The 19,387-nt window shown below is 43.0% G+C and overlaps 1 protein-coding gene across 1 annotated transcript in view; it reads left to right on the top strand.

Moving 5' to 3' along the window:
• Window positions 1-1,639: 1,639 nt before the first annotated feature.
• Window positions 1,640-19,387, top strand: part of sorcs1 (sortilin-related VPS10 domain containing receptor 1) — a 150,615-nt gene continuing 132,867 nt past the window's right edge. The window contains exon 1 of the mRNA XM_084560697.1: window positions 1,640-2,615. Coding sequence (XP_084416823.1) covers window positions 1,695-2,615 — 921 coding nt within the window. The 5' untranslated portion in view covers window positions 1,640-1,694. The remainder of the gene's footprint in view (window positions 2,616-19,387) is intronic.

The raw sequence follows: 19,387 nt of genomic DNA, 5'->3' as shown, positions 1-19,387 counted from the left end.
CGGCACGGCACACAAGCTCAGGTTTGATCACCCTGTAGCTGGTCACCTTTGGTGAGGGTGCCTAGTGTTAAAATGCTGAAACACCCCCTGATTCAAAGTGTACACTACTGATGATGTGTCCCGGAGCTGACATCCTCCCCGTCTCCTCCCATGCTACTCGCAACATCGAGGAAAACCTCATGTGAGTACATACAATCTATTGGCACAATGGACAGTTTTAACATCACATCCAGTATTTTATGATGACAAGAATTTCTTATTGATATTCCTGAGTGGAGACCAGCATTTATGAAATGATAGAGTCTGATTATTTTGTAATGACATTTGTTTTTCTGTTGAGATAATAGAAAGTGCCACTGAGACACTGAGAGTTTGGTTCTGTCTTTTTAAAGAGAGTTAGGGCGATCAATATGGGTTTTTGTGAGTGGGTGTTCTTTTCCGAAATTCCCATTTTGTGTAAGGTGTGTTGGGTGAAAAGGACTCTGTGCAGAATTTTGGACTGAATAAATTAGTTAATTTAGTACTCTTCATACAATTTATACTGTTTAAAATCACTGGATGGGATTCAGTGACCTAATGTTTCACATTATGCTAATAGTAAAACTCATTCAAGGTGTCGTCACTCACAGGAAACGCTCTCTGACGATAGGAAGGGAATGAATGTGTGTGAATGAGCTGGACTGAGCTGTAATCCGCACAGATGGGTCGTTATCAACATATGACTCTAAAAGCCAGGAACACATGATGCAACATGTGTTTGGAGGAAACGTTTGTCTAAACAGGATGCCTCCTTTTTATACTCAGAGTTATCCTTTCCTCTCTCACCTGTATTACCTGTGGCTTAGAGTGTAGATGTTTTTCCTTTTGGTAAAATTAATCACCTCTCCGGGCACAATCTGCCCCCCCCCCCCCCCCCGGCAGCACCGTCTGCTGTGAAGTAGAAAGCAGCCAGCTGTTTAGATGTCTGTGACCATTTGTATATCCCTTTGTGCTACTAAGTGCTCATCAGCAATCACCATAACCTCCGATGATTATACGCAGAGAGCTGCAGAGCCGGTATTAAAGAGATGAACCGCCACTTACTCTCATCCCTGAGTCCTGGGACACTCTGGACGCTTGCTGAGTCAAAAGCTATACACAATGTTTGTTTTCTCACAAATTCTTTAAATATTCATGACTCAATCCTGGCTGCTACTTACAGGTGATTCTGAGTTCGACCGGAGCTGGAACAATAAACTGAAAACCCCCGCATCCTGTGGAGATGTCAGATCAGTTGCAAAAAAAATCCTGCTCCTGTGTGGTCTGTTAAATACTTGGTTGCTTGTTTAATAAGTAATGGAGTCTGCCATCCCCGATACTGTGCTTAATTGGAAACATATTAATATGTTCCAATTACCAGAAGCCCCTGTTGAGACCTAAGAGAGCTGCATCTAAACAAGTTCATCACAGGTACACTGATTCAGTTTCATTTGCTAAATTAAGAGGTTCACTTCCCCTGGAGGGACAAAATCCGCAACAGGAGACAAATAAACTGAAATTAAGAGCTTCTGTGAAAATGTGGCAGCGAGGAGATATAAAGGAGCAGCAGATGGAAGGGCTACATGACTGTGTGCCTTAATTAGGGTTAAATATGGTTCAAAATAGCAAATATGGAGAAAGACAGTCGCAGCATTATCCTCCATCTCTCAGTCTAGATGCTCGGCTCCTCCCCCAAGCGTGCCGGGCTCCATTTGATCAAATCCTTCAACTTGGACCATTTAGGTCTCAGCCACACTTTTTACAACACTGCATTTGGGCAACGCCACAACTTGCAGCAGTTCCTCATCCACAGCCGAGCGTCAGTTTACACTCCGAAGAGGCAGAGAGAACAGTGTGGGAAAGGACTCATCAGCATCCTCAGACGCCCGTCTCTGCCACCAGCAATGGAGAGGGAGGTCATATTCTGCCCAAAGTGGCACAGTGCGCTTTGTTTTTTGATTTTTATGATGCTCTGTTTCTTTCATTCCGCCAACGCTGAGATAACCTGCAGGTCATGTCAGTCGGGAAATAAGTGGCGTGCGCAGGAATTACTGCTGAAATTTGACTCGAGTGAACCCGAAACAAGGCTAAAGGGAGAAGTTTTGAGGAGCGGGGACGGGGCAGGTGGACCCCGGGCTGCGAGTGCCGAAAGTCGGCTGCTCCGTTGCGCAGCTGGGTCCGCGGAGTGCGCACGAGATGTGGCGGAACACACGGAGCCGAGGCTGGAACAGAAAACAGAGAACCTGCGCGCAAAAGAAGAAATCGGCGAGGGCGAGTTTACAGAGATTAAAGTTTCTAATGTCAAGAACAGCCATGGTTTGACTAACACCACCGGCTACAAGAAGCGCGCCAGGAGGAGCAGCGGCCGTGAGAAAGTCGGAAACCTCGGCTCAGCCCAGAATCAAGACCCGGGAGAGGGCAGCAGCTCGGCGGCTGCACGCAGAGTGACGCGCTCTGAATTGCGCTGGAGCGGAGAGGAGCGGAGAGCCGCCGGTCCGAGGCAGGAGGAGCTAAAACTTAACAGTTCAACATTTGCCTTGACCGGGGACTCGTCCCACAACCAGGCTATGGTGCACTGGTCGGGGCAGAACAGCAGTGTAAGTGATTTATTATGTTCTGCACTTGCAACACCGGCCGTATGTGTGAATCCTCTAAGGGAAGCGTGCGCTCCTGCTGGCCGTCAGGTGGGCGCACGCCGCCCTCAGGAGAACCACATCTCTGAAACGCCGTTTAAGATGAGTGTGTGGGTGGGTGTGTGTGTGTGTGTGTGTGTGAGAGAGAGAGAGAGAGAGAGAGAGTCGAGAAGCGAGACACAGGCTCCCACTACTTTAATTAAGTTGTCACATCCAGTATGAGATGACATCTGTGTCTGGTTTCCTCACATCTTTTTAATTTACAGAAGTTAAATCAGCGGTCTTATTCCATTATTTCCACTGGCTTACTGTATGTAAGCCACGATAATGTGCTCACAAATTAAAATGAGGCCTTTAAATGGAAACGCTTTTGCCCCAAATGCTTTTTTTTATTATTATTATTTGTGAAGTCCCACAGAGAGGGATGGGAGAGAGAGGGGCTTTATCTCTGCTCCAGTCCGAGCAGCTCCACTGATGGCAGGATAAAGCTGTTCATGTTCAGCGCAGAGCATCTCTGACCAGAGGGCAGGATTTTCAGGGGACGCTTCAGGTTGTGGGAGAGGTGAAGCAGTTTCAATCTCACTCCTTCCTTCGGCAAGTTTCCCGAGCTGCAAAGTTTAAAGCCCCGATCGCTTCTTGGCTTTTAAACTCTTTCCTGTAATGTCAGGAGGGAGCAGATCCATGGGGGGTTGCCGGAGTGGTCACTTGTTCACGAGGCAGGATGGGGAACAGTTACAGTTTCTGTGTCTGACTGAGATGGTGGAGGCTGAACCAGATGACAGAGATACGTATGAGTCAAACCTGAAATGAGTCTCTGGCTTTTTTTATTTTTTTGCACAACGAAGGTTTGTTTATGTGATAAATAAAAAGAAATGTTGGGATTTGGTGATATTTTCTATTATTAATTCAACTGCAGATTGAAAATTCCACGAATATATCATACATTTCTCATCTTAGTGCAGTCCTCTTGTGTCCATCCAGCAATGCCAATAAATAAATAAATAATAAAAATATAGTTACCAGTGGAAAAATTGGCTAATACCTTGTCTGTTTAGGTATCAGCAGTGAAACGGTCAAGCTTTTCTAACTGTCTTATCAGCTTTTAGAGCAGAGACCCAGCTATTTAGTCAGAGAAAAAGAAAGTTGATTCAATGGTCCAAAGGTGTTTTCACACCTGTATTTAGTTCTGATTCAGGCCGAGGTATGATACAACATCTTACAGCGTTGCTTTTAACCTTGGGTTTGGCTCCTGTTCTCAGGGCAATCGAGATATTGAAGAATTCACTGCCTGCTTGCAAACTATTTTGCGCTATTTTTGCAAGGAATTCAGATTTCAGGAAATGTGGAAACAATAGAAATGCAAGTAGAGCGTCAGCAGCGAGCGTGGCCACTGGCTTTTATTGCCGTTCTGCGGTTCGTTTACAGGTGTTCTATGTATGAACGACATGTTCAGTTTGATCTGGCATCTTGGCTAAAAAAAAAAAAAGAACAATGTATATGCTGCTGCTGCTGCCAGACACCTCCGAAGGAGAAGACATACTACATTCAATCACAGCTAAACTATCATAGATAAATTCAACTCCATCGGCGACTTGTATGACTACGTCGCTGTTACTATGTTCTCCATCACTCACACCAGGCGAAACCAACCGATTAGAGGTGGAACCTAAGTGTGTGTTTGAATTGTTATGAAACCTCTGCTTCAATTCCTCTGAGCTTCAATGTGGAGATGCTGGGTGTGTCCATCATGCAGCGCGTTTCATCACTAATTTAACCGGCTGGCTTTTGTGCAGGATTTTAGCTTCCCTGCTGTCGGAGAAGGGAACAAAGCTTTGTCTGAAATCTGAGCCTGAATCAGAACCTATACTTCAAGTCATGTCCCAGGTGATAATCCGAGCCGTTTTCTTCATAGCTAATTAACATTTTAAGACAGACTTTTGGAAGCTTTACCAAAAGAAAATATAATTCACTGGAGTGCAGCTAAAGTACATTCAGCTGTTGTGAGGGCCGACATCTCAAGCACTTGTTCTTCTTCACAGTCAAAACATAATTAACTTGTTTTCAGAATCTGTTTTCTTTCACTCAAAGAAAGTGAATCTGCAAACTCAGCTTTCCGCGTGTCGAAGCCCTGTCTGCTCCATAACTGTTCTACCCACACCACTTAGTCCTGTCTGCAACAAAACCAATTACAGTCAAACACGTATCTCCAGCTCCATGCCCTCCACTCCGTTCTGACTGAAACTCCATCCTGTGCCTCAGGTTTTTTTCTGTGGATTTGACAAACTCCTGTTACCAATGGCAAACCCTACTGCAGAGATGAGCACGGACAAAATCCTGAAAATGAACAGTTATGAGCTCCTCTGTTTGCGTTCATCCTAAAATACAGTCATTAGCATTTAGCAGTCATGTTTGATTTAAACAGACTTCTGGGGCTGTGAACAATTTGTCCCTATTCTTTCAGTTGACGCAAACAAGTAAGTCAAAGCGCGTGAGAATAGACGATCTGCCATTAAATATGTAGAGTTGTTACTATAAGCAGGAACAGACGAGCTTGGTCTTTACAATCCGAGCCTCTGTATAAATAAACGGATGAGTCAACAACGTGCCGCGGAGCTGAAGTGAAAGGGATACAGATAACAGGCTGCGATGCTCTTAAAATTTAACCTGTAAGGCATTTACAAAGCTTGTCTCTCAACCGTCCCGCATTACTGGAAGCCTGTATGTCAGATTGGATTGGGGGTTATGATTATGACTCACTGGCTATAGGAGTCAAAGAAGTCTCATACGGCAAATACATAAAAAAAAACACACACATTATGTGTAAAAATACACCCAGCGTGCAGCTGAAAGAACTGCTCTGGTTTTAGTAAAGGGTGGCTGAATGGCACGACACACGACAGAAAGTTCTGATAAGAATTGGTTCTGGCTTCACTAGGCTAGAGTTTTATAGCACATCAGTCGTTCACCTTCTCTGAAAGTCACTCCTCTAATCATTTTGGTTGAACTTTATATTTGCGTATCCATCCTTTCCTTTTTGACTCTCTCTCCTTCGGTTTCATACCTTCTCGCTCAGCTGTGAACTCGCTGCATCGGGTTGTGTAGGTGGACAGCCCTGCATCAGGGCGGCGGTAAACAAAGATCTAAAGCCTGTGTCCTTGTCTCATTGACAGTCCATCAGCTCGCAAGTCACACATCTCGTTCCACATCGGCGCCACCGAACGGGTGATATTTCAGCAGCTTTTCAGCCTCAAATTTCTCTCGTTGACTCAACTTAATCACGCGTTAAAAATCTGATGATGTCGCTTTAAGACGAGCAGAAACTGTACATTCACAAACTCTAGGCTAAAGTCGGCGGAATAAATAAAGATCCAGCAGCACAACTAAATAATGAACAGAAGTTTGCTGTAAGTCCATGATGTTGAAAATGGAATGGTCTTTATATAAAGACACAATACTGACAAATCAAAGTGCAAGTGACAATCATATTCAGGTCTTTTTATGCCTTGGTCTAGTTTTGCATCACCTCAGATGTCCCTGTTGAAGCCCAAACTACCCACCGGTCATTTAGAACTGAAGAAGCTACTTGGATAGAACATCTTCAAGAAAACCCAACAAATCCAGCTGCCCTTGTTTCAGCTTAGTTTTTTGGACAAACATGCTTAAACTCAGTCCCTTACAGAATATTGGAATACATTTGGCTCCAGCAAAAGATGACATTTAATTTCTGCGTGGACAAAATTGTAAATTAAAGGGCAACAACATTAGCTTTAGCATGATAGCTTTAGGTATCGTACAGTTCCCTAGAAAAATTAATACATTAATAATTTGGCTTTTTAAAGTGAAAAAAATTAAATAGGTCGACATAATTATCATTTCTGCTAACCACTGAATTTTTTTGGTTTCTACTATATTATCTTTTTACGTTAAATTTTACCGCAAGCCAGCCAACCTTCATCTGAAAGCAACGGAAACAGAGGGAGAAATGTACCTGATCAAACAAATGCCTGCTGAGTACTTGGTTACTGGCAGAGCAGAATGGAAATTCAGAGAAAAAAGGTTACAGGTAAAGAGCAGTCTCGCCGTGGGGCCTGTGGCATATTGCTCAGATAGATGTAAAACATGCACTGGGACCGAATTATTTACATTATGAAATGTCAGGCATTAAGTACTTTGGTCTGCCACTCAGATGGATTCAGGCTGACATATTGTCTGTCAGTGTAAGAAGTTAACTCTTCAGCTTCCAGGATGGCTGGAACACGTCCAATGAACACAAACGGACGAGAAAATGAAACAACACAGTGTATAGGTTTCACTTGCACGAACACAAATTTAATACATTCGGAGATTTTAATTTAATTTAGTCGATCACATGATGCGCTTCGAGGAGTTGTGAGGAACTCGCTCACATATGCTGTCTCAGCTGACAGTCTCGCGCTATCTGTCAAGGTGTCGAGGCGATCTATTTATGGTTGTGTATGCGTTCTCATTGCCATGGCAACAGCAAGTTTACTGCCAAGCCCAGATTTGTTTTACCCAAGTCACATCTCTGCCGGTAATCTCCTTCTACACCATCAGGCCCTCATCATTTGCTCATTTTCAGACAATGGACGGCTGTCACATGAAGGAGCTGTAGATTGAACACATTTGCAGCCTGCTCATCTGGGATGGCAGAAATCAAACGTCATTTAGAGCAGCCATATGCTGAACTGCGCAGACTTGCAGAATGAGCAATGTTTTTGTGACGGGACAGCACAGTTCCTAATTTGCTGTTCTGTTTTATCTTGTATTTTGTACAACTGAAGGCCGTCTTAAAATTAAACTATTTTTCAGTCTGGCATGCTTCAGGAGAATAACTGTAGGGGTGGGGGCGACTTTTTTATTGGATCCACCACTTTGATCGATATTGAAATAACTCAACGGCTTGGATGCCATGAACGTTTATATTCATGATCCTTATCTGATGACTCCTAATGATGTTAGTGACATCCTCTAGTGCCCCATATAAGGTTGAGTCTTGACTTTTAGCAGAGTATCTCAAATGTTAGACAATAACTATCACATTTGGTACAGACATTCATGGTGCCCAGAGGATGATGCCTTATGAATTTAGTCTCCTAGTTACTTTTTTCTCTTAACACCAACAGCAGTGAAATATGTCAACATCTACTTGATACAATGGCGCCAAAATTGGAAGCTGTATTCACAGGAAGACTGTGAAGCCAACCTTGGGCTCCATGGATCAGAGTAAATTTCTCTCTATTTCTGCTTCTGTGTATTACGAGCATAGACTGTATATAAATATGGACACAGCGTTCCCCACTTCCTTGCATTGGCCAAACTGATGCTATTTTCCCAGGAATATGTGCTGCGTCATCTTGCAGGTTTACAGCCAGAGTCTGCACAGTATGGTCCAAGAGTGGAGCCACGCGTTATCGATGGCCCGCCCACCAGACTCACTTACGTTTTCGTTTTCTGCTCTACCTCCACCAGTTACAAAGAAATGTTCACCGCTTCACTAATCGGTTGGCATAGCAACTTGTAGCCATCATGATGTCACATCCTGTTTCTATGGCGTCAAATATAACTAACTAAAACAAAACTGGACACTTGAGAATGCATCAGTATTATTTTTTTAGCTCATGAACTATACTGCAGCCATATACCAAGGGGAGCTGTACTTGCTTTGGCATCACTTTGAGGAGCTGTTCCATTGTCCACCTTATACGAAGTAGATCTATGATTACAAGGCAGAATGAGCTAGTTCTTATAAACTACAGTGTTCTAAAGGGTAACAAATAAATAAATCATGAATGCATCAACAAAGTAAAGGTGAGATTTAATTTTAGCTGATCTTCCTTTCATAGGATGTCGTGTACAACCCTCTGCACCTCCACCAGCCTTGCAGTGGTTGTGAAAAGGGTGTTTACCAATACGTGTTCTTGTCACTTGTTTTCTTGTGAAACATTATTACTCTGTGTCCAAGTACTGTTCCAATACAAAGTACCATCTAACCGCGTAGGGCCCAAATACATGGATGCGTTATTGTCCTGACGTTTTATCGAGGATGCATCTGGAGGTAACTTGTGTGGATTTTGGACAGTCAGGTATCCCAGAATGCATTTTGCAGGCGTCATCAAATACATTGCAGTTCTAAATCCAGAATGACAATCCGTCCATACTTCAAAGTCAAATCCGTCAGGTCTGAACTACCAATTCGCAAGTCTGAAGTTTGTGTACTTTGTATTGATTACCAGCCCAAGTGTCTTTGGCTGGTGTATCGGCTTAATTACTTTGACCAGTAAGACCTGACAAGGAGCGGATAAAAGGGACTGATAAAATGACTGAAAAGGCCATTTCTGGAGCGGCACCTTCTCTTTAGCTGCAGAACCTAGTGTTTTTAATGCAATTTGTTGAAATAAACCATCAATATGTTGACTAAACCTTGAATGTAACACCTTTTTGAGTTGATTTGGTCACATTTGATGCGTTGATGTGCCGTTTCTCTATCTCATGCGCTTAGATTTTCATAAGTCCATGTCGCTCGCATACACCTTGTGACTTGGCCACACTCCTCATGTGGAACGCTGCAATTACAATGCGCGCTTCCAAATCCGGTTGTGAACATCCAAATTTAATGCGAGCGGAGTCTAATCTGTGTGCTTTCAGACCTGTTACTTAGCACATCCCGCTGAGAGGAGAGAAAAAAAGCTGAAAAGACACATTGAAACAACAGACCCAACCGAATCCACTGTGTGGGCTAAGTGATCCTTCGGGTACGTGCCTGGGAGTGATTGGGAAGGCGGACACTGTCACGCTCTGCTGAGCAGTATTTACTTGCCATCGGGCTGCATATACCCATAAACAAAGTTCCCAGTCTTTCTAGAAGCAAAAATCAAAATAAGAAATAAGTCATTATTTCCTTTACTGTAAAGCTGTATGCAAAACGGGGTGTGTCTGAGTAGTCTGAATCTTCCTATAGGCAGACCCTCACAAAAAAATAAATAAATAACATAGTGGATAATATGTCAGGACACTCACAGCCAAGCCTGAAAGCCTGAGAGGCCTCAGGGATGTTCACTTTATATAACTAAGTGCCCTCAGGTGCTCCTAGAGAATCTACTGCTCCCGCCATTCTTCAGTTTTCATTTCCACCCGTGTTTTTCCCACAGTCCACTCAATTTGTGGGTCTCCTTCAATTTACAGTAAACGAAGACAATTCACACAGCATGGGTCGCTGCAGGCGTCATAAAGGAGGCTGGTGTATGGTTTATTGACTTCAGCATATGCAGTATGCCAACCGTGAGGCTGAATCATTTTAAGCAACAATAGTAATGTTTTTATTGACGAATGAATTAAAACAATATCAAATAACATATTACAAATAAATGAACACTCAAGTCTTTTCCAACAAATCTGCCCAGTTCTGATTAAACTAATCAACAAGTCTCTCTGTATTTGCATACCACCTTCCCAGACCAGTAGCGATGTGTTTCACGTCAGCCCATTGTTTGCCAGATCTGCTGGACCACAACAACAAAGATTAAATAGACTGCAGCAACAAGGACTATGGAGGAGGAAAATGGACCATAGGTGTGGAAGCGAATGGAACATAATTCAGGGTTAACGTTAATACCCGAGCAGTAAATATAATTTGCAGTGCTTACATATAAGAAATACAAGTGACACTGGGGCGGCTGTGGCTCAGTAGATAGAGGGGGTTGTCCACACACCGGAGGGATAGTGGATAGATCCTTTTGATTCGTCAAATTAAATGAAGAATCACTTGTTACGAACACAGCCATGATATAAGCTGCTCCAAGTGCTTGCCACTTGTGTGTGAATGTGTGTGTGCTTGTGTGAGCGAGTAGGCAGATGTGCCACTGTGACTGTAAAGCGCTTTGAGGACCAATAAGTACATAAGTGCTATACGGATATAAGTCCATTTACCACTACACAACAGAACTCTGAGATACATATTACACACTCTTTAGCACCTATGATTTGATGATGGCTTCTGGTGCTGCAAGAACTTACATGATGGGTGCACTTGGTGACACAATGCGCAATTATATGGCGTGGCCTTTTGGTATATACATGGCCGTGTAAACACACAGGACATCACAAGGTGCTTGAAAGCTCCCGTGTGCTAAATGCACTTTACAACCTTGTGAGTGTAATAAAGTTAGCTCGTAAGCCACACAGTTAACAGATCATGTGACTCATTTGTTTTAGCTAATACTGCTAATGCACACACATTGAACTTAGTAGAGGCTTAATAATGTCACACTCCCTTTCAGTAGCTTCACTTTTACCTGATGACATCTGACATCAAAGTTGTCCTGAGAGGGTAACCATCCTCAGTGTGGAAGAGCTCTTTTTACCCTGCAGCGGAATTTAAAGTACTGGAGAGATGGCAGATCAAAGTCAGTGGTGATTGGTCCAAAGGTTGTGGGGTTGAGTGGCGTCTTGTTGTTTTGAGGTTGGAAAGCCGATGGATCTTTTCTGTTGAAGTGCTCTCGCTCTAGCTGCTGTGCTAAAGGGCGGTGGGTTTCATTTTTAGAGAGTGGGCAACTGGGTCAGTGAGAGGGAGACGGCAAATAAAGCTACTTTTGATTTTGTTGACATAAGAAAGCTTAACTAAGAGTCTACTGCTGTCTATTTGAGATTTTATTGATGCTTTGATCCAACACTTGATGGGGAAAAATACAACTTTCACAAAATGTCAAACAGCGAGCTAGCATTTCCTTCAAGTTCCATACAGAAAGTCCAAGTTGGTACCCTTTTAATTGAATTTAATTCGAGAGTCCGTAAGATCTTTGTGCATCTTCGTTTCCTAGTGGAACCGGCCATTTAAACCAACACCTACAAGCTTTAGCCTTGACTTGATGCGTGTGACTCCAGCTACAGCTGCTGTGTACTTCATACTGCGGTGCCGTTGTCTGTATTTTCTGCTACGCCTGGTGACATTACTGCAGCTGCCTCACTGCCCTATGATGTGATTGACACTTTGAAGTGAATGATGGCGATGGAGGCGATCGGTGTGTGGGAGAGAGGAGCCCTGCGCGCTATTAAGAGAGTATTGAAGCATGGCTTAAAGGCTGAGCCGCAAGGTGGAGTGCACTCACAAATCAGATTTTGTCTGGACATCCGCAAACGTTGTGGGACCAAATGTAATTTACACGGCACGGAGAGTGTGTTAAATAGAAGTTAAAACTACTGGGAAAGTTGGATTTGTAGGATGCAGTCCATGGATATACAGCTGATACCCTCCGTCTGCAGATTTTCAGTCTGAGTCACGAGGATTCATTTGCCGGCTCGAGTTTTTATATATTACCTGCTTCCTTTGAAACCTCTTCCCCCACGTAGCAATTCAGATCGACAGGGGTGATTCTCGCAGCCATTGCGAGACAGCCAGAGGCCCTTTTTCAGGAGACAGAGTACCTCAGCTGCTGATCAGGTTCAGAATTGCACGGGACATTTCTGTGGCACAAATTGAATCCCTGGCAATCTGTAAACCACGAGAAAGTGAAGATGAGAAAGGTGTTTTTCAGGAGCCGAGCACATTGACTGAGAGAAGCAGATGAGATGGCCGGTCAGGTTAATTGAGCAAGTTTGATATAACATGGAGAAGCAGAGTGGTGGGGATAGCTTAGGAAGACCTGGAATAATAAGAACAGATTTTTTTCAACAATGCCGCTTGTTGTTTTTGATAGGCAGCCATGTCATTTTTTTTTGCTTGGTCCATATGTGTCATATACACTGCCTTGCCAAAAAAAGTCATCTGGATTTAACTAAGCAAATAGGTACAAGCCTCTTATTGGATAATTACTGCATGGGCGATCATCTTTCAGCTGGCAACAAGTTATTTAACCCCAACTGATGCAACGAGTAGCTTCTCATTTCTTAAACAACCATGTTGAAAGACACATCCTGTGGCCGTGGAAAAGATGTTAGTCTGTTTGAGAAGGGACAAATCATTGGCATGCATCAAGCAGAGAAAACACCTAAGGAGATTGGAGAAACTACTAAAATTGGGTTAAGAACTGTCCAAGGCATTATTAAAAACTGGAAGAATATCTTCAAGGAAGAAATATGGTCGGCGATCACTTAAGCGTTTGGTGAAATCAAATCGAAGAAAGACAACGGTAGAACTCAGGGCTATGTTTAATAGTAAAAGTACAAAGGGAACTCAAGGGATTGGGACTGAACAGCTGTGTAGCCTTAAGAAAACCACTAATCAGTGAGGCTAACTGGAAAAAGAGGATTCAATTTGCTAGGGAGCATAAAGATTGGACTCTTGAGCAATGGAAGAAGGTCGTGTGGTCTGATGAGTTCAGATTTACCCTGTTCCAGAGTGATGGGGGCATCAGGGTAAGAAGAGAGGCAGATGAAGTGATGCACCCATCATACCTAGTGCCTATTGTACAAGCCTGTGGGGGCAGTGCTATGATCTGGGGTTGCTGCGGTTGGTCAGGTCTAGGTTCAGCAACATTATGTGTCCAAAGAATGAGGTCAGCTGACTACCTGGATATACTGAATGACCAGGTTATTCCATCAGTGGATTTATTCTTCCCTGATGGCACGGGCATATTCCAAGATGACAATGACAGGATTAATGGGGGTCAGATTATGAAAGAGTGGTTCAGGGAGCATGAGACATCATTTGCACACATGGATTGGCCACCACGGAGTCCAGACCTTAACCCCAATGAGAATCTTTGAGATGTGCTGGAGAAGGCTTTGCACAGTGGTCAGACTTTCCCATCATCAATACAAGATCTTGGAGAAAAATTAATGCAACACTGGATGGAAATAAATCTTGTGACATTGCAGAAGCTTATCGAAACAATGTCACAGCGAATGCGTGCTGTAATCAAAGCTAAAGGCGGTCCAACAAAATATTAGAGTGTGTGACCTTTTTTTTTTTTTTTGGTGGAGACTTTTTTTTGGCCAGGCAGTGTGAGACCGGAGAAGAGGCTGTGTAATGCCCATGCTCTTAAAACTGACACGGTGCATACAGAACGCTTTATGTTCATAAGTAGAAGCAGCTGAGCCGTTTCCTTTTTTTCTCCGCCTTCACAAAAGCCCTCACACTGCCTGGCTCTGCATGCCGAGATGACCCGACATCACAATTCAGAAATCTTTTAATGAGTCCGTGTCTCACTGCTATTCACTATGATCAATGTGTTTTCCCGCTCCTAGCAACGAAATGCTGCCGCTTCTCAAAGTATAATAATAATACAAACAACGGTATTTAGGACTTATGCTGAAATGTATTTTTTTCTCCTTGTTTTCTTGTCTTGCTAGTGTTGGAGTTCACACGGTGTTTCTCTTCTTTGTAAGCTGCCACACTCTTAAAGGCTGGTGTTTGTTACTGTAACTAGCCACTAAACACTAAAAAAATCATAATTCCCAGAGGGAATATTATAGAAATAGTTAACTGTCGGTCCATGTGGTTACTTATAATTAAGATCAGTGGAACATGACTGTAAATTCATCAACACGTGGCATTTAAAAATTCCTATTTCAGTGTGTGACTAATAGCCGAGTTAACACCTCTGTTTAGTGGAGGAGCATAATGCTGCATTAGTGATGCAGATCAACGCAATGAATTTTAATTGGTGATGTGAAAGTGAGAGGACACACTACGATCCGAAGCAGACACTTAAGGCTGATCCTGTAATTATGTGTGTTGATGGATGTAAAGCAGAGAGGCTGACGGTCTCACGGCTAAACTCAGAACGGCTGGATGTCGACAGAACGGTCTTAAATCACCTGACAGTCTCTTTTACTTGCTTTAAATCTTGCTGGAGGTAACGTGAGCTCTGTGAGCTAATGCTGTCAGAGGGACCTGAAAGAAGAATTGACTGTATGAATCCTCTAACTTATTTACAGTTTTTTCCTCTTAGCTATAAATACAATGCGTTGTTTTTTTTGTCAACAGTGTGGTGTGCTACACAGAAATGCCACCAACTGGGACGTCTTTGTTATGATAAATGTTCTGCAGCGCTTTATGAAACAAACATCGCAATGCAATTTTATAGGGGTAAAATAATACATCAAATATTTATCTATTAATCAATAGAAGAGGAAGTTCCAGAAATCTAAAATTAATGCCAATGAGTGTGATAATGCTGATGCTATAAAAGAAAACAAGATAAGGAAATATTCCCATCTTGCTTCCGCTGATGCAGGCAGAATAGCAGGTTTGAGTATTTCAACGGTTCTTCATTCATTCATTCATTCATTCATTCATTCATCTTCTGTAACCGCTTGCCCTGCAAATTTCAAAAACGTAGAGTGCACAACAGAGCATTTTTCATTTTAAAGTTTCATTTGCACTGCAGCAGCAGTGTATGGCGCTTTTCAAATCAAAATACTAGCATCGGCACATTTATTGTGAAATCCTCTGTTTGCAGCTTTTGTTTTAATTTGCCACTCGTATCAAGTGGTTTTATTCGAAAATGTATCACTTAAGTGCCAGTGGTCGATAGCGTCCCCCTGCCGGGCACTTGTGGGATTCGTGTTGCAACCCCATTAACTACGTGTAAATATTCTCACTTTGCCGATTGTGATGGTAGAACTGATGCTGGTGCTTGCTTCACGATCATGCTCAGTTTGCTTTTACTCTTACGGCTGAAAATAACTGATGAGCCCTCAGTTAAGTGCCTGAACATCATATATATGACAATAATGAGGATTTACAAGGCAGAAATCAGTGGAATCAGAATGATGCTGCGGCTCTGACAGGGGAGCCATTTAAGAAATGAGGCATGCATTTCATCTACAGACACGTAAAGACATTATGTGTGTTCAGAACAATAAATCAAACCTTCCTACATGCTCGTTGCCTTTTGGCACTGGCCCAGCCTTGTTCCTTCACTTGCAATGCCCTAAAAGAGTAGTGTGTGTTTTATGAACCGGGAATCCTTTCCCAGAAAAACAAGTTACTTCCTGCTATTTGGCAGGCTCCATCTGTGTATGTCGTCATCCTCGAAAAGACACACTGGGGACAGATGAAGACATCTGGAGATACAGTACCTGCCACATCTGCTGACGTCCAAACACATTTGCCTCAACCCTGTCATTACCGTGTGAATTACCATGCATACCTGGGATGATGCTTTGATCGGCCCAGCTCCCCGTGTCACAGCTCTGCAAGCCAGCATCCAGCCATCACAGCCAATTACAGCAGCAAAGGAAGGCTGTTGACACTGCAGCTAGGGGAGCATGCTATCAGCGGCACAGAGACACGCAGACAGCACATCTGTGCAGGGCACCGCTTTAAAATCTCAAATAGTGATGTGACTGACAAGGAAACAAAGGCCAAAATTACTGCTCACAGTGTAAATTGTATTGGTAACCAAGGCTACCATTCAGAGATGAAATTATTGCAGTATTTATACACATATTTGTCTGTGGATGCGTTCCAGTAATAATGCTGTATATAGTTAATGCAGTCTTTCTGAAGAGATATCCAGACATGAATGTAAAATGAAGAATCACCACCAACGACAGCTGAAGGGTTCGGAGATTGCCGTGAATGCAGACTGAACATTTCCTGTTAGTGCAGCTTCACAATAAAAGCATTTCTCAGGAAATTAAACACATTTAATAGTGAGCTGTCAGATGAAGAGCAGCACACACCCCAACCTCTCAGCCATGTAACCAACTCCTTTCACTGTGGCCGGCCCTTCACAGACTGCTCAGTGCTGCAGGAATTTTAAAAATGAATTTCCCACTTTATTAAAGCGTCAATAGTGGTTTTGCTGCCAGGATGCTGTGACTGTAGTATTAAACTAAACTTGCTGTTACAAGCAGCAATTAAAGGTAACCGAGACTGAAATGTTGCAGATTTCCCCTTTAACACAATGCAAATTTCTGCTCCACAATCCTTTCAGCTGTTGCAAAGCTTTTAACATGGAAAGCTATACAGGAAATGTTGAGAAGCTAAAACCAGAATACATTTCCTCAGTCGAAAGGGTCTGATCAGCCATCGGCTCATCAGCTTTTTGGGTCTTCCTGTTGGACATGTAAGTTTAATTTGTTCATCCACTCAGCAGTTAGTTAGTCCAGCGGCCAGAGAGGAGCCTCCATCATACCAGAGAACTAACCACAGCTGAGAAAGACCGAGAAATCGTCAGACCTCTTCAAGCTGAATAGAAATGTAGCCGTCACTCCTAATTGCGCGCCGTCTCCATGCGTCACTCTCCTTTTTACTGTCCAAACTTTGCAGAAAGGGATGAAAGAAAGCTCGGGGTCAGCCATGTGAGATAAGGTGTGATTACCATTGTGTGAGTGGTGATAGGCCCTTCACATCTTTGACTCACCACTTGCCCAAGTGCTGTTCTGTGGAGGTGTGTGACAGTGGGAGGCAGATGAAAGGAGTATTTCGGTGTATTCAGGTCACCGCCTCTAATATTCTGGGAGCAGAAAAGAGTTGTTTTTTACATTTCAGCAGTAAACACGGTTCAGAAGTCTGTTCATTTGGGCAGAGTGAGGCTTTTAATTTTCTGAATGAGGCTGTTGATTTATGGAATTTGAACTCACATTAGTCATCAGTTCTGAGGCAATGTTTGATTAACTGTCAGTACACAGCACTTATCTGAATCACTGAATCTATCATGGATTGTACTGTTGGTGTTTAATATTTTTTTTTACAGGAAGTCTTAGAGACACTAATAGCAATAAAACAACCAAATATAACATCTTGAAGGATAGGTCTACTTCTTACGGAAAGACAAAAACTCAAAAATTAGTTGATCCTACTGACGAAGCCTGATTGTGTGTCTTCCTCTGTTCTATAGAGCTCTGTTGTTGTCCTGAATGCATTTGGAACACATTACCACTACACTAGCTGACACATTCTTCCATTGCCATTGTGGTTTATTTTGCATTGATCCCACACACACCGTCCTGCCGCTGGAATGAGTCGCTAGTCCTGCAGAAAGTAGGTCTGAGAGACATCTGCATTTGTTTAAGGAAGTTAGTTTAAATGTTAAATATCCTTGTCTTATTAAGTAATCATAGGATTATGTGGACAGATAGACAGGAATGAACTGTTTGTAGTAATAATAATAATAATAATATAGAAGAGCCCCAGCTTTAGACTTTCAATCCTCCTTAATATGGCCTTTAAACCAAAATACTATAGCTAAATACTTGGAACAGGAGAAAACAGAGTAGACTGGTTAAATATTAAGACTAACCTTAACTAAATAATATGAGGTTAAATCAGACAGTCAACACAACAAAGCTGATTCTTATTTGCTCTAGATACATTAGGAATAAAGGTGTCGGAGTCCTAAGCAGTTGTTGTTGACCCTTTTGAGTGATAAGTCTCAAATACCAAATATTTCAGAAGGTTTCTGTTATTATGGTCAGATTAATCAAGTCCTCCAGAATTTTGTTGGCCGACTAGAAAACTGACAAAAGCCACAGTATGAAAACCTGGCCGTGATGGAAGAGACAGCATCTTATGATACAGAGATTAGAAGGGAAGAGATAGGATCAGCTCCTGGGACCACTTCTGGACTCATATGAAGACTGACAGGGATCTACCTTTATAACCATTCCAGTCACTACCTACTATGGATATTTCTGAATAAATAGTGAGCTGTAGTTTATTTCCTTTAGTCCCTGCAGATCATCTACTTTTCCTGACTTTTGGTTTGTATTTGTGGATTTATTTGCTCATGAGGCGGCTCAGTCTCTGGGCTGCATCTCTTTTTCTGTGGTTTAGATTTTGAGTGAAGCATGAAGCTCCCACAGAGCTGCCCTTTGAACTTCCTTTGCTCCATTTGGTAACCTTCCAGCCAGCGGGCCGCCATGCTGAGCGGGCCCGTCCAAATCAAAGTGGTGTCTTTCCACTTTTGGCAAACTGCCCTGGGGCGGCTTGCCAGCTTTACCAGGTGTCTGTGGCTGTGGTAAAGGGGCCAGAGTCAGGTAGAGCTCCTCAGGCCAGATGGCCCTTCCATGGGGCTACATCCCTCTGCCCTCCCACTGAGACCTTTTGGAGACCACTGGCCCAGAGAATGGCAGACGTGCATTTCTCCAAACCACTGACACGAACAAAGCGTAAACTAATGCATATTGTATACGTAGGGTTGCACTGTTTGTCCTTTACCATGCAAAGTTTGCATCGCATATATTGTCAACGTCGAAATCAACATCAGATGTATGGCCGTTCTCTGAACATAACATTTGTGTTCCGGCCTGTCACAGTCCAGCAAGCTTCCAAATGAAATGCCGGCAATTCTTCACACAGTACGACCAATCAGGGTAGATTTAAATTCAAAGCCCATCAGTGCTCTCTGCTGAACCGCCTCGACCGTCGGTTATGTAGCACTTTTTCAACACGACTCACCGTGCTTGATTGCTGTAAATCAAGAAAGGAACGATCAATGTCTAAATGACGGACTGCAATACAGCATAGCATGCTGAGAGAAGTTGGGGCGCAAAGTGATCCGGCCACTCACGCCACACAATGCACACCCTACCTATCCCGCCCCCACCCCACTGCGGGTCCATACAAGGTCATGGTTACTGCCAGAAGAAGATATATAAAGCATATGTATTCACTTCGTATCAGTAAAAAGCAGCTGAGTTGGTGGTACATGTCTGCATGTCCAATTGTGACTTAAATAGATTTTAATACAGAGGTATCTGAGGGTGATGATGGAACTTAGACGATAAAACTGTCTGGCTTATTTTGACCTGACAGAGTCGGATGAATT

Source organism: Chelon labrosus (genome assembly GCF_963514085.1).
Source record: "Chelon labrosus genome assembly, chromosome: 2".
NCBI lineage: Eukaryota > Metazoa > Chordata > Actinopteri > Mugiliformes > Mugilidae > Chelon > Chelon labrosus.
The sequence above is the reverse complement of the archived record's forward strand: the minus strand, read 5'-3'. Positions and strand labels throughout refer to the sequence as shown.